At 42.4% G+C, this 16,779-nt stretch overlaps 1 protein-coding gene across 1 annotated transcript in view; it reads right to left on the reverse strand.

Moving 5' to 3' along the window:
- LOC121623069 (potassium/sodium hyperpolarization-activated cyclic nucleotide-gated channel 1) overlaps nt 1-14,156 on the reverse strand; it is a 67,253-nt gene extending 53,097 nt beyond the window's left edge. The window contains exons 1-2 of the mRNA XM_041960207.1: nt 13,719-14,156; nt 6,610-7,033 (exon numbers count right to left, since the gene is read on the reverse strand). Of these exons, the coding sequence (XP_041816141.1) occupies nt 6,610-7,033; nt 13,719-14,074 (780 nt within the window). The 5' untranslated portion in view covers nt 14,075-14,156. The remainder of the gene's footprint in view (nt 1-6,609; nt 7,034-13,718) is intronic.
- Nucleotides 14,157-16,779: the final 2,623 nt, after the last annotated feature.

Genomic DNA, 16,779 nt, shown 5'->3' on the forward strand with positions numbered 1-16,779 from the left:
ATGCACTGTTTCCAGTTTGCCTAATGTGAGGATTTGCTTTTTTTTTCTCTTCTTTATGTCGTTGTAACCTGACTGCTGATTGGAGAAAAAGCAACTTAAAGACATAACTTTGGGCTATGGGAAATTGCAATGGCTGCTTGCCAAATAAATAATATACACACAGGAAATGATCATTAGTTGCAGCTCTGCTTCGAACCTCTCGTGTCTTGTAACCTTATTTCAAATTCTGGTTTTCTTAACATGAATGCATTGTTACTGCACTGTAAATTATGTGTAAGTGGTGTGTGCAGCAGATAAAGAAAAGCTATTTTTGCAACAATATATATCAAGAAATACCTTTGAGCTGTGTCCTGCTTTTAATTCAGCAATAAAACCCATAAGGCACCTGTGAAAGGGTGCAGACAAACATTCTCTCCTCCGCGATGGAAGGGTTAAAACAATGTCTGCTGTCAGGCTGTCACGCAATAGTATGGGTTATTTCAGCAGAGACCAAATTTAGCCAGTGTAATGTAGTTACAGTCTCCTCTACTGTTCCCACGCAGTGAACTAGATACCTGGGTCAGTTGGCTCACATTTTCCCCCCTTTCAGATCAATTTACCGAGTGAGCTGCGAATCAACCGTGCGCCCTCGCTTAGGATGAGGTATCCCTGCACACGCTATAATTAAACAGATCACTTGCACCATGCTCTGCTGTCGGCTGTAGCAGATACGCTTCTTAAATAGGCATCTTAAATGACAAATTATTGACCGGTGTCTTTGCCAGCAACTGAACTAATACAACAATGTGAGCCTGAGAAGTGACTCATCAGCCAGGTTGACGTTCACAGAAACAGCTGACAGCTCCGTGATTCTGGTGCAAACTGCCTCACATGCATTCACTTTGTTTTCCTATAAATAAAGTTTTAGTTGTACTTGAGAGATGATAAAAGAAACCCACGTCACTGATTCGGGGAGGGCCCCACCAGCACATCAAGAATGATTGGCAGAGGCCCCTGAAATATGACGCTTCGGGGGCAAATTTACGGAACAAACCCAACTCTGGTGATGACATGATGGCATGGGATGACGGCACAGTTTCATGAGCAGGAGCACACTTTCAGAAGCATAAAAAGAAACTGGAAGAGGGATGAAAAAATAAAATGAAAAAAAGTGCACCACTCAGGAACTATACTGTTTGTTTTATCAATGTTTGCCACTTTTAGGTAGGAATAAGAATAAATAATAAGAATACAGGAAGGTGGTAGCTACGGTAGCAATGCAGGTAAAGCTAGTAACAGCATCATGTCTTGTTTCTGTAATGTCTTTATACTGACTATAGTGTGACAATGTGTTACCACAGTATCAAAATACAGTTGACTCTGAAACAAGACCAGACAACATGTACAAGCCTGATTCTGAAGAAGCTGGGATGCTGTGCAAAACAAACAGAGCAGAGTGTGATAACTTGCTAATCCTTTTTCACATATACTCAGTTGAAAACAGCACAAAGACAATATATTTAATATCTGACTTCTTATAATACTGCTTATTCTAAATTTGATGCAGCAACACGTTTCAAACAAGTTGGGACAGGAGCAACTAAAGACTGGGGAGGTTGTGGAACGCTCCAAAAACACCTGTTTGGATCATTCCACAGGTAAACAGGTTGATTGGTAACAGGTGATAGTATCATGATTGGGTATGAAAGGGGCTTCCTGGAAAGGCTCAGTGGTTCACAAGTGAGGATGGAGCGAGGTTCATCCTGTTTTTATTTACGTTTCACACGGCCTTCCAACTTTTTTGGAATTGAGGTTGTATTCTGATCATCGCAATATCTGTTTAACTTAAGAGGAAAAAAAACTCAATTGGAGGGCAAATGTGTCAAAATACATATATATTATATATCCACTGTATTACGAAATATGTATTTTAATTATGTTCAATCAGCAGAGTGTGTGCCGTTTTATCTCTCTACACACGCGTGTGTACACGCACACACACACACACAAATCATTCTAATGTAAGCTGTAAAAAAAACAGCCTCAGCTGCCACAAGGCAAAACAGTTTCACAGTTAAATGTCAAAATCTCCCTCACTATCAGTTTATCAACAAGAAATAGATTGTCACGTGTCACTTATTAGTAACAACAGACTTCCCGGGATTATACAAGCTTCGACTGGCGTCAGCTCTCGGGTTACGCAGTTTGCTGAATTAGCTTGTAAAATGTCATATGAATGTATCCATGTGAAATTTCAACTCACAGAAGGAAACAATAATTAGGCTCCAGCAGATGTCTTTTAAAGCAATCACTGATGACTCTGCTGCAGATGGCAAATCAAGTAACTAATTAAAATTGATGTTTGTATTTTTGCCATTTTAATGTCACTGCCTAATATAGAACATCCACCATGTGTCATTATTTATAGTGAGAACAAAAAGCAACGCTCTAAAGATCAGGTTTACTGAGTTGTTACTGGTATGTTTTAAACAACATTAGAGTAACAGGCAAATTGTGCCTGGGGCCTCAGAGAGGGTGCAGCCACCCCTGGGGGCTGGTATGCTGCCACAAGCCCAACCTGAGCCCTTCTGCCTGAGCTGGGTTCTGGCGGGAAGCCTGGTGGCTGCGATGAGCCAGATGTGGCACTGGGAGCTGTGGGGATTCTTTACAGCAGTTTAAAAATGTTATCCCTTTAGTCTGCTTTTGCATTTTTATTAATTACAGTGAACCCAAATCAACACTGGACAAGGTATCTAAATTTGTTCCTGGTAGCATAAATCACAAGGTTCTCCTAAACGTTAGGTAACAGCAGAAGTTGGAGGGAAAAAGTGTCTGTTGTGGCTGTAAGGTCGTTGGGATAATTAGCTCTGTATCTGAGAGGACATGAAATAATAAAGAAAGCATAAGGGAAGCAGGGTTAGAAATGAATCGGAGCAGGGGGCAAAAATGCCCTTGAAAGATCTAAAGATGCCTGTGAAATTAAAGACGAAAGGGCAAAAAAAATGCCCCCGATAACTGTTCTCATTATTTCATTGAATTATTAACTAGTCAGCCATTAAATATGATTCTCCTGTGGGCCACTAGGTGAGCCATAGGAACCGATGACTAGGAGATTTTTTTCCAGAGCTCTCTGTATCGAGCGAGTACTTATTTTTGGAGGGGGCCACAAGGGGGCAGCAAAACAAGAATGAGCTGAAAGATGCTAAAATGCTCTGTAGTTGTAAAACTGTTTTTTAAATTACTAAGATGCTTATGATCATGTCAAAGAGGCAAACAACATGCCCTTGAAAGCACATTACCCCAGGCAGAAGATGTAGCTTACAGTGGTCTACATTTCTTATTGCCCCCTCTGGTGCGCATACGAAGTGGCTAAAACACTGTGTGCTCAGGGTAGGATGCGTGTTATACATGTCTTTAAGTCACGTATTATACAGCGAAAACATGTTGTCACTTAGAATATTTACCTCAAGTGTCTACATGGCCACAGGATTATAAGAATAACCACTGAGTCGCTTCCAGATGTGTAAACAGTGCCCCAGCCTCCATCTGGTTGGTGCTTGTTTAAATTGTGGTTTGTTTGAGTACATAATGTATTTACTCCTCTGCATGACCTTCACACTGTACGCTGTAATTTCCCTAAGCACGCCGCATTGCAATAATTATGTGTTAGCACACAATTGAGAGAATGATTGAACAAGCACACAGATTCATGCATACAGATTCAAATCGTAGCAGCAAGTAAGCTGAGGTCAGAACCTGTATCACACAGTCCATCTCACTGGTCATCTTCATATCTACTGAGGTAGTAGCCTATTAATGCGTTTTCAAACTACTGCATCAGATACATTTTTGGGACTAATTGGCACGGCCAGATGGAGTAATCTGCTACTCCTCTCTAATGAGTGACCATCGAGCGAGTCGCTTAAATAACGTGCATCAGTTTTTTGTGGGTAATAATTCTGTAGCCACTCAGACCACAATACCCAGCAGCAGCCACTAAGAGGGTCCTGTTTCAGCACAGGCTCCTTCAACGTCGGATTTACTTAGATAATGGGGGTATAAATGAAAACAATAGAGACGAGCACCTTTTATTTCTCAGATTTCTATCATACTATGCTCTGCTCCTGTGAGGTAAAAATGACGCTTGCAGGAGCATGAGGTCTGCGAGAAGAAGACCAGCTCACGTTCAGATGCAGCCTCTGCCTGCTGCAGATTTTGCAACGGGTGTTGACGTTAAGATCTCTGCAAAATGTAGAGGAACAGCTCTGACAGAGAGTGCTGGCGAAACAACAAATCTGACTTAGCCCAGTTCTGAGTGTCCAGCCTGCGCTGATGAAATAACGGCCCTCGTTGCTTCGCAGATGGCGGGAAGGGATGGTGACAAAGTGAAGAGGGGGGCAGGGAGCACACGACAGATGAAGGAATGACGGACGTGCGGGCTGGAAGATAATTTATTGTCGAAACTCACTGTCTGAATAACTAACTGAGCCCATCCCGAGGCTGATGTAATGATGGTTCACGGCTTGAAACCCATTATGATGGCAGGAGACTGCATTTGTCCCTCCATTAAAGTGCTAATCCTGCATCCCACACCTAACATGTTACGACAGCTTGGAATTTTTCCACCGAGTGCCTTTTCTTTCCTCTCACGTCTCATGTGGATGTGTCTGATTCGCTGTTTGTTTTATTATTCACTGTGTCTATGTAATGTGTTCACACCAAAATGATTCTATCCGATCCCTATACTGTATTTTTAAAGAGTCCCGAGGTTAGACACAGCAGCGTTTTGGAGAGAGACAGAGCGCTAAAGGAGGATGACATACCGTGAGGGAGAGGAGAGCATGTGAGGGAGAGAACCAGAGAGGAGGAAACAGAGTTTGATAAGCAGAAAGGCGAATGAAGACAAAGAGGAATGACTGAGCGTGAGAGATGAACTGGGAGTGCAGGGCTGTGGCAGCAAAGCATTATGACACATCCCTATATACTGCACTGCTTTCCTGCCTGCATGCTCGCTGCAGATTTTCATTAACCTCGCGGCGGCGTCTATTTGTGTATCTAACCTGGTCCATACCATCTCATCCTCCCACCGCATACAGCCCTGCAAACTAAACAGCACTGCCGTATCTGAAATGCATAATCGACTTCCTACACAGTGTGCAAAGCAAGATAATAACGCCAAGCAACTGCAGTCCATATGGTGTTCACTTTTCAGAATATGGTTTGTGATGTTGGCGTGTGTATCCTACAGTTAACTCTATATTTTGGAAAGCTTGAATAACGCTTTGCTGAAGCGCGAGTAATGCTTTTGTTTTCCAAATGCCACGTTATGCAGTAAGGGTAATATAACACAGTTTATAACACACAGTGACGGGAAAGTATACGCTACCATAAACACTATAAAAGTCTGCTGCCTCATTGGTACTTGAGCACAAAGATGATCTTTTCCTGCTCCATAAATGTTCACTGATCCATTGCGCGGCTGGGAATTGGACACGCTGCACAATTGTGCCATTTATACTTAAGTTCTGGTTGGATGTTCATAACTAGAGCCATTATATTTAGCTTATATTTACAGGCTTATAAGATTTAGTTTGCCAAATGCATCTTTGTACAAAAAATTGTCTATTTTTGCCCTTCCTTTGTTACCGATATCTCATTGAACCATACAGAGTGTGAGCTCCAAGGAGTGTAAGGTTGAGCCCTGACAGCAACACAATTTGCTTCAACCAGTGTAACAAGCAGCACGGATAACAGCAGCGATAGCAACAGGGGAGTCGGACAATAAGGGACGGACAGGGAGCTGTGGGGCAAGGACGTTCCGGATGAAGCGGCGTTATAGTCAACCATTTGCATTTTATCTACGCTACGTTTCAAATCAAACCGAACGTCTGTGCTTTGGCCGTCTGACACGTATCCGTCTGCTGGAGCGCTTCCGTCACGATATGGAGAAGCGCAATCTCTCAATCAGTCAGTGTGTAATGAAATCGTTACCGGGAGAAGGAGAAGGCTAAAGCTTGGTTAAACAGTCTGAGTCAGGGAGTGCAAGGACTCAATGGAGGGTAATAATGTATCACTCTCAGTTATGTCCAGTGGGGTTTAACCTTCACACAAAATCCACCAGAGGCATCTAGAACAACCACCAACAGGACATTAAGAAGAGTAAGAGTTCATTTAGCCTCTAATATACATTACCTTTATATAGGTACAGTATTATCCTCTCTTGATGAAATAGTTGATTACATTATATTATGCCCTGAATCCAAATATAACCATTACATAGTTAGAACTAAGGCATTTTTTCTGGAAAATGGGGGCAATTACTTTTTATATTTCTGATTCTGAATTAATTTCACCCATCAATGAACTGAAACTGACATCACTTGTTATCCACAGATAAGCCCTCTGACCGGTGGTGATTGACAGCACCTATTAGTCCTATATGTGCACAATTATTTCTGTGTGTTAACCTTTCAAGGTTGTTGCCGTGCTGCTGGGAAAAGCACCCAGAGAAGCACCATGCAGCCCAGAAATATAAACAACCATAACTTTATCGCTCTGCTCTTATACATCAATCCATTTTTTTGTGTTTCTTACTGTGAATTGATAATATACAGACAAACATATACACACCTCCTCCCACTGATGTATGTATCTGATGAGTCGGGACAGTCTCAACAGACGCAGAAGACTGAGGATCTTGGTGAAGCGGACGATTCGTAGGGCGCGGGCTGTTTTATATACCTCCGAGTCAAAGCCTTTCTCCACTATTAAAAAGATATAATCCACTGGAATGGACGAGAGGAAGTCCACAACGAACCAGCTCTTCAGGTAATTCATCTTGATGACCTTGGGGTCGAGGATGATCTCGGAGCTCTCCTCGTTGACGATCCCCGTCCTGAAGTTCATGACCAGGTCCACCAGGAAGATGGTGTCCGAGGCCACATTGAAGACCAGCCAGGTGGTGGTAGTCTGCTCTGAGAAGAACGTTATTCCCACAGGAATGATGATTAGATTCCCCATCATCATGATGAGCATAATCAAGTCCCAGTAGAACCTGCAGGGCAACACATATGAATCAGTAATGCAAGGGAGAAAACGTGTTTTAGAAGGTGAATGCAGACAGAGTGTGTTCGCATACGTGGATGTACATGAAATCACATTTCCAAAGAATGGAAATACATTTCGAGGACTTTGATTGAGAGTCTAAAACTTTCATCAGAATCCACTGTTACGGCTGTGAGTGAGGCTAGAAAGCATAATAATAAAAGAAAATAAGACGCTAACATTGGCATGCTAAAATACAATGACAATGCTAAAATGCTAATGTTTTACTAGGTTGTTCACCATGTTAGCTTATTGTATTAGCGTGCTAACATTTGCAAATAGCACTAAGTATAAAGCACAGCTGAGGATGATGTCATAAATCAAAGTATTTGACCTGATGATGGCGCTATAGATGAAAACTGAAAGGATCACCAACATTATTACAGTTCAATGAGTCTACAGCCACGCTAGCAGCTCTGTGAGGCTGGAGCTAGGCACATTGGAACTAAATGCTAACATCAACATGACAACATATTCACAATGACAATGCGACACTAACATGCTGATGTGTAGCAGATAGTGTTTACCATAATCACCATCTTAGTTTAGCACATTAGCATGCTGACATTTGCTAGTTAGCATGCCAACATGGTAAACTAAGAAGTCATTATGCTAAACACATCCTAGTATACCACGTTAGCATTCTAACAGTTGCTAGTTATTACTAAACACAAAGTACAGCTGAGGCCGATGGAAATGTCATTACTTAGAGGGCATTTGGTCATAAACCAAAGAACTGAATGCCAAAAAAAACAAATTGACCTGATGATACCACTGGATGAAAAGTCAGAGGATCACCAAAGTCATTGTAGTTCATCCTGAGGGGGACATAAACGCCTCAACCACCATTTCCTAAATCCATACAGCTAATGTGGCTAAACAACAATGTTATTACTACAGTTTGACTTATTTCCAGCTATACTGTCTGTCTCAGTAATGTCAGCATACATTATGTAACTTGTGGCCAATGTGTCTAAACAACTAACAATAATCAGTAGTAACTTCTTCAAGCGTGGGGTCTGTCGATGTGTAGAGGGTCCTCACATGCTATCCTACAAAGGGAAGTCATGAGCATGAGGTCCAGCTCTGACAGCTACATACCGTATGCTTGTGTTGTTTCTAAATTTCTGAGTCTTTTTGCGAAAGTTAACTCTGTTTCAAGGACATCCAGAAATGTGCTGCTAGCACTTACTGCACGTACGTATTCAGGGCCCTGTTAGAGTGAGACCCTCTCATCCTTCCCGGCTGTGTTAATGTCCCTGCCCTCTGTCTTGTGATGAACAGAGCCAGAAGTGATTCATCAGTGCCCTGCTCTTTTCACGAAGTGTCCTGGGCCTCGATAAAGGCAGAGCAACCATGAATGAAAATAGATGCTTTCAGGAATCCTATCTCGTGCTAAAAACTCTCCTCTGACGCCATCGCAGCTGCCTGCCCGACTGCCTGCCTCTGCCCTGCCTTGCTGCCCGTTCATTGCTGCTGTTGGAGATGGAAATGGACTGGCTGGCTGGTTGGCAGGCTGCCTGTCTGGCAGACTGGCCACTCGGTAATGGATCTGTTTGAATGAATTAAGATGGGGCCTTGGCTTTATAAATATCCACAGATCATGTGTCTGATAATTGTCTTCACTTCAACTAAACAGCGGTCATCTAGGTGGTTCATAATATCCACCTTAGATATTTTTACACCAGCTGGCATTGAACTGGGGCCTGCGAAGTGGACTCCTCATATGGAAAGCCTTAACTTATCACCCTGAGTGAGATATCAAAGCACAAAACATGATGCACTTTGGATTATTTGATGTGATCCATTCATCACAACAGACTTCTGCAACAACGAGGAACAAAACTGCAGGATTTGACTTAGCTAATACCACACACACCATGAATAACGCCGGTTTGAAAACACACACACACACACTATCGTCAATTTTTCAGTCTATTGATGCGATTGATTTAAAAATGTTAGAACAAAGAGACAAATAAAACAGGAACAGTTTTAAAACGAGACCTCAAATAGTCAAAGTTCATGATCTGAAATAAAGTCATCTACGACTGAAAACAGGGCAACAGCTAACTGTTGAACTCATCTAAAACGAGGTAACAAAACAGAGCAAAAGTCACAAAAAAATGACAATGAGGGTTTAAAGGCAAAATAAGATGCATCCTTATAGAACTCAATATCAGGAGCTGTTAAATTTCAAGTAATGGAAATGTTTTCCACTCATAATAATATAATCAAAAGCCCACAGAGTGCCCACATGTTTCTATTTCTCTCATGACCTGGGCTGGTGGTATTCATGCTGTGCACGACCTCTAAGACGCCCACTCAGCTAATGAATAAAACATTGTGCTTCACTTCTAGAATTGGAAACTACAAAAGAGGAAACCACACAACAGGCTCCGTGAGGGAGACGTTGTTTACAAAGGTAAAGAACAGATAAAATCCCTGAGAAAAGAAGAGCCTTTCAGATGTTTGAATGCTAAGTGACATTTTAAGGCAGTTGCCCCCTTTTCTTTTTAAAGAGCCAGCCAGGAAGCGTGCCAACACCGTCATCTCCAGCAACAGCACCAAGCTCTTGCTTCATCATACTATTAAAGCTCTTGCTTCATTGCTCCCACTCTGCGAATGCACCCAGCCCCAGTTGAACCAGTAGCTGAGGGCAGTGCAACCAGCTGTAACTGCAGCTCTACTCCAGCAATGCACTTAGTCACCAGCCCCCTTGGACCCACCTAAAACTGTGAGCTGGGAGCTGTCGTAGAACCCCCAAAAAGAAAGGCTGTGAAGCACCAGTGATGTAGCTACTACCTGAACCCGCTCCATCCGAGGCAGAGCAGTCGTTATCGCAACAATCCTGCTCCAAATCAAGCCGGCTCATTTCTTCTTGTAAGTTTCCTCCCTATAACAAGTGCTCCATTATAATCAATGCCAGACCTCTCCTGCCAAGCAACAGAGGGAACCCCACACAATCGTACTCAGCGCAGCCCGACCTGATCCAGTCTGCAGTGTACACACTCAGTGTCACATGCTGAACTAATATGGACTGCAGATCAAGTGAAGAGAGGCAGCATCATCCTCTGTATGTCTGTCTCTTGGTGGGCGTCACATTTGTTTCAATCGGCCACAACGGTGGTGGAATGTAACTAAGCACATTCGGTCAAATGCAAATACAAGGTTCTTATTTCCATTTTATGCAACTTCATACTTCTACTAGACCACATGTCAGAGGCAAATACTTGTCTCTCCACTACCCACGACCCTTCCTGTCCAGTAAAGACCGTATATCTCCAAATTTGGTGATTTTAAATTTGAATGCTCCTGATAAACTGAGGGACTAAATGTTCCTAAATGTTCTCCTACTTCTTATTCTGAATAAACAACTGAAAAACGCTCTTGGGTGAGCTGGGAAATGCATCTGAAGACGGGCTGTTTTTCTGAGCTCATGAAAAGACGGCTTGTTGGAGATTTGTGGTTCTCACAGGACGCTACAAACATATGATGATCTTACAGAATATGATGCACTGCTGTAGATTAAACTAGCCAACAGTATATAAAGTAGTTAAAATGAGCTCTACCCTAAACATCTATAGCAGTAAAACATACACATTAATGCAGCAGTAATATTAATCAATAATAGTAAAACACTGGCAGAGAGCATTTTACTGCACAATCAGTGCTTCTACTTCAATACTTTAAGTACATTTTGCTGATAATACTTACATATGTATACATAAATAAGGTTGCGAATGCAGGACTTTTACCTTTACTGCAGTATTTTCACAGTTTGGTATTAGTAGTGAGGCTGCCAGCAAAGAAACTGCCCCTAATTTCTACTGCACAATGCAACATTCCAAAAAAATAAAAAATAAAATAAATAATGATAATAATGTGAGCATGAACAGCAATTTGGCATTTCAACTATGATCATATGCTCCTTTGTAATGGCTGAAGCACAGCCATCTGTCCTGACCAAACAGACGCCTTCTTTATAACAGAGTCTGAAAGAAAACATCACTGAGAGTCTTTTAGACTACGACAAAGGCCTCTCCTTAGCATAACCAGAGGTGTATGAGGCCGTGCATGAGGCCTCTCTAAAAATCTATGAATAATGAATATTACTAACCTGCCATTAATCTTTAAGCAGCCACTGTGTACAAAGAATATGTTGGATATTGAGTTTCAAACACTCCCACAAAGCGATATAAAGCCTGTGTGAATAGTGGTGTCATTCATGGACTGTACTTACGTAAGACTGTTCATTAAAGCACCATACAGTTTTGTTTTCTCTCTTTTTCTGTAATACAAGGTTCAGCTACAGTATACAAAATGCTTAATATAATTACATGGTGATGAAAGGTTGCTAGTGATATAGAGTCCTGTTGCGAAAAGCAAACAAACAGAAATAATTAAGTTGTTAAGCCCCGCAGTGGAGAAACAGATTACCTTTTAAGCTACAGTAGAAGAGGACCTGCCAAGCACATTGTACCCTTGCACCTCCATCATTTATGCACCAGCATGACAGGTAGCTTGAAGCACTAAAACCTCGCAGCACTGTACCACTTTCAAGCCAGGGGGTAATCTCACTGGCAGGGAGGGGTTGCGCCTTTAAACTGGCTGGAGGACAATGACTTTGTAGGAAAAAAAAAAAAAAATGTCACAAGGAAGGAAGCTTAGGGGCCCTGAGTTAGTGAAACGTTTTCTAATACAGCAGAAAATAAAAGGGCCAGTCTCCTTGAGCAGAGATTATATCACAAAAATCACCACAGATGGCCCAGTTTGTCTCTTATTTTACATATTTAGACTATAAATGTTAAGACATTCATGCTGCATGTGTACTACTACATGATCCATCATTTTCCATTATGTATGCAAAAAAGTTCCACAGTAGATTACAAATACAGCCCAAACACTTTAGTCAACTAATTAATAGCTAGATTGATTAATAACTGAAAAGGGTATGCATATCACTGAAACGTTCAGGCCCTGCCCTTTGGCCATTTTGTAGAGGGGGGGTCAATCTCCTTACATAATTGTTTTCAGAGACTGTTAAGCTCATTGACTGCTGTGTTGTGCTGCTAATCCTTGCCCACCATCCCTGTACATCTGTGTGCACATAAGGACATGTGCATATGCCTGTGTGTTTGCACAGGCGAGTACAGGATATCCTAGTTACCATTATTTTCATGTGTAATTACACGGTGCCTGCAGTTTAGGCCTATCGTGATGAATTTACCCCATTTGCTTTTTAATAACTGTGCATGAATAAGTCGCACAGGCCAGTGGAAGTGCACTTGCAACTTTCAGTGCGCCGGTTGTCCAGGTTTGAACTGAGCGTGCAGACTCCAGCAGCTCTGCATCAGCAGTGCTGCAGACTCGGGCCTGCTCCGAGTTCAGGACCACGGACAGCTCTAACGTGCCCTGGCACGTTACATGCACAGCAGCTTCAATGGAAAAACGGGCTTGACTGTCACCATCAAGCCGTGCCAGGGGACACTGGTGCAGAGACTGGGCCAGATGAGACGCTTAATTGGTTAAGTGGCGAACTGTAAACACGCAGCTTGTGGGGAACCTGGCTGTATCTGATCTCATTTGTTTACCCTTTGAACGCACTGTGCGAGAACTGTGAAACAAATCGCAGCACATTACAAGCGGCTCGTCTCAACTCAGAAAGACCGGGGCTCATTTGCTCCAGTGCTCATCAGAAATGTGCGATAACAGGGACAGTTTTCACTTGCAGCCTCACACTTTAGGGGAATAGGACGATGCAGTTGCGCAGGTGAAAGAATGACAGGCCGGTAAATAAATAAATAAACAAATAGAAGCCAGTAATCGCGTCACTGTGGCATTTAGTGCACACAAGTGAATTTGTGGCAACGATGCTTCTGCAGCTCCTCCGAATCAAACACATTCCATCACATTTCCTCAGCTCCAAACACACACACACACACACACACACCGCTCAGTCATTAGTGCTGCCAAATGTTTGCACCTCTGCCATCACATTCTGATCTCAGTTTCAGCTGATTAATTCAAAACACGCATATTCCCTCCTCTCTATTCGCCTGCACGATTTACCGCATCCTGTGCATTTTTTTTTTTTTTTTTTTTTTTTTGCCCACACAGGCCCGTCGTCTTACAACGCCGCCTACAATGAAATGTTTACAACCGCGATGGTGCAGTGGCATTGTCACGCTGTGTGCAGGTACTGTCGCCTCTACGCGGGGATATGTCGCAATGAGGAGCTGAAGCCCTGCTGTTGATGTGGGGCTATCAGAAAAAAAAGGTGCGCTTGTGCGTGCGCTTTGTGATCATGACATTCACCATGCTTTTTCCAAGGACATTTCACTGATACACCTTTGGAGCCTTAATGCGCCCCCCTCCCTCTATTAGGATAAAAACAAAAATGCCGCAATGAGACACACACACTCACTGGACACATTCTGCCAGTGAAGCCGTGAGCCGGCGGAGCCTGAATTCAGAGGTGGATTAGCGTTTGCGCTTCTGGGCAGGTTGTGCGTGTGCCGATGACAGAGCGTTATGTGTGAGAGTGTATAGCTTGCAGACCCGAGGGTGGCGGGAGGGGTGGGGGGGTTGGAAGGGAGGGAGTGTGGATGAGCAGGTGTCTTTTCAGCCCTTACCTAAAATCGCTATATGGATGAATGATCCAGTATCCGGCCGTTTGAACCCTCTCTTGCTCTTTCTCCACGGCTTTCTGACTGCCGAACATACGCAAGGAGAACTTATTGACTCCGGGCTGCATCATGGCCCCAAATTGCCTCTGCATAAAACCATGTTGCCTGGACGCCCCCTCCAGATCGTCAAACCCGACCATGGCCTCTTCCCGCTCCCCCTTGAAGCCCACTGAGTTGCCGTGGTCCTTCATGTTCTGGCTCCCCGTGTTGTTTTTCTGTATCGAGTCTTGCCTCTGAAAAACATTATTCCCATCCGCCTTCTCCTCCTTGCTGCTGGAGAACGAATTAGATTTGTCTTCCATGGTGCTCGGAGTTTTCCCGTTTTTCTGTGCGGCAAAGCGTTCCGTCTCCTGCTCGGGAGGGCTGCGCGCTGAAGTCGAGAGGACCCGCCGTGAGCTCTCTCCTCTCCTGCCTCTTCCTTCCTTCCTTCCTTTTTTTTTTTTTTTTTTTTTTTTTTTATGTCCTTCAAACTGTTCAAGCTCCTCTGCCTCCAGTGCGAGTGCTGCAAACTGAGACAGAGCGCCCGAGAGCCCGGTGGATCAGGTTTCTTGGGTTACCGCCATCTACCGACGGCCCCGGCTCCTGCCGTCCAAAGCCTCTGCCTTGGCTAGGCTTCGCACGGCACTGCGGTTTAACTGGCACATGCCCCTGCACCTTATTTACATAATGTGGCTCATGATAGCCCCCTCCGTCTCCCCTCTCCCCCCCCCCTGCCACCACTTTCAAACATGACAGGAGGAAGCCAGTGTGATTAGTGCAATTCAAAGGTATATGCAGTTAATGAAGACACGTGTGTTTTGAAATCAATTGGGACAGCTTGTGGGCTTGCTGGCGGTAGGTTTGCTCCCCACCGAGGAGTGATAATAGAAGACAACACGGTGAAACAGATTGTGATGTCGGTGCGATCGTGGTTTGAGCCGCTGGTCGTATGAGAAAACTAGTCGAACATCTTGTGGATATCACACCTTGCAAGGTGTCGCAGATATGATCCAACATTTAGAGTATGAGTGTGCTCTGCCGTCCATAGTTGCGAGCTAGAAGCACTTGTTTGCAGGGACTACTTTCTCCAGCAGCCTGGGCTTCATTTGTTCCAGATAAAATCATCTGCATGGTGCATTTTAACCCAGAGGTAATCAGGTAATGGCTGCAGAATGCATTAACAAACTGCTCCTCTGATCTGCAAACTTTGATAAAGCAACATATTAGCTTTTTCAACCATGCTTGAAGAGATATTTAGAATTGCATTACAGGGTTAATTGTTCTGGTAAAACAGCCACATGTACTCTGCAAACTAGCCAAAATAAATGAAGGTGATTACTGAGCCTTTTATTAAATGAAAGTACTAATACCACATTGTAAAAACTCCATTAAAAGACCTGCATTCAGAATGTTACTTGAGTTAAAGAATGCAAGTAATCAGGAAAATGTATTTAAAGTATTAAAAGTAAAAGTACTCATTGCAGTGAGTGTTATAGTACTTTATACTGCATTTTTAGACTGTGATTCCTCATGCATTAATATTAAAATAGGCGTTAACTGTTGTAGTTGATGATTAGTTTCATTGTGGATTAATCTGCTGATTGTTTTCTTGATTAATCATTAATCATAGTTAAAGTAGAGAGAAATCATAGTTAGCCAGAGCACAAAGTGACACCTTCACAATGCTTGTTTTGTCCAACCAACAGTACAACTCTTGATATTATATGATGAATGAATAAAATACATTTTAATGTGATTTATGAAAATAATCAAATCTTCACATTTCAGAAGCTGAAACAATTTAAACGTTTTTGCATTTTGCATCATCCAATTGATTAACCAACTAAGCCTTTCAGCTGGCACTTGCATATAATGTGAGTTTGATTCATGAGAAAACATCAAGTATATTAAACACTTCATGTGTTTTTAATGAAAGAGTCTTAATTTGTAAAGTAATTAGCAATTAAAGGATGTAGTGCAGTAAAAAGTAGAGGAGAACCAGAACAAAAGAAACACTTTTCAGATCAGTGTCATTTTAAAACATAGTGGTACAGATAGAAAGACAGAATCATAGATTCACGTGTTTTCTGTCAATACCAGGTGTTACTTTGTACAAACGTGAATTTACCTAATTTTAATTTAGTTTAATTTAAAGTTGTGCATTGTTACTTTCAACCCCGTCAGTCAGGACAAAAGTAATACGACAGTATGAGCTTTAATTGTTTTTATTATTCTTGCTTTTATTAAAATGTCTGACGAAGTCCTTGTTAATATGCAATTCCAAACATATGTCTTTTAGCTTGATGAAAAATTAAGAGGCAACAGTAACGCTCGTCACTGTAGAGGGACAAAATAAACAACTGTTGCTATCCAAAACAGATTTTTGGGTAAAATGCTGCAAAAATATGACGTATCCACAGGTTTCTGCTGTATGTTCTTCCCCCACTAATCTCTCACTGGTTCTCCCCACAATATTTCCCTCTGAATTCAAGTTGAGTAAAAGTGTAAAGTGGCATGGAGAGAAAATACTCGGGTACAAGTAAATGCAGTACTTGAAGAAATGTACTTAATTATATTGCACCGCTGAAAAGCAAGAATGTGAAAATAAAGATGGGGTGATGGGACAGAGGAAGTTTAAAGAGGGAGGTGTGTTTGGGGTTAGAAAATATTGATTTTTTCTGAGAAAATATCCGAGGAATGAAACGACAGTGGAGAGAGCAGAGGGAGTTGGCTTAATGGCATGTGAGAGCAACACAGGATGCACAGCAGATAACTGTAGAGGTTTAATCAGTCAATCGATAGAAAAGTAATCAGCAACTACTTTGTTAATTGATTATTGTTCTTGTACTGTTCCTGTTGACTCCAGCCTCGCTTTAATATGTGCAGGAAGTATCAACAAGTCCTCCAAACTTAACGATGAAGTACGATGTTGTTGTTGAGTTTTTTAATCTTGAGGTAAGGTTTGGTTAGTCCTGCTCCACATCACATCCACCCAGATCTTCAGCAGCACCACCACAGATGCATATAG

The sequence above is a fragment of the Chelmon rostratus genome, chromosome 19 (assembly GCF_017976325.1).
Source record: "Chelmon rostratus isolate fCheRos1 chromosome 19, fCheRos1.pri, whole genome shotgun sequence".
Classification (NCBI taxonomy): domain Eukaryota; kingdom Metazoa; phylum Chordata; class Actinopteri; order Chaetodontiformes; family Chaetodontidae; genus Chelmon; species Chelmon rostratus.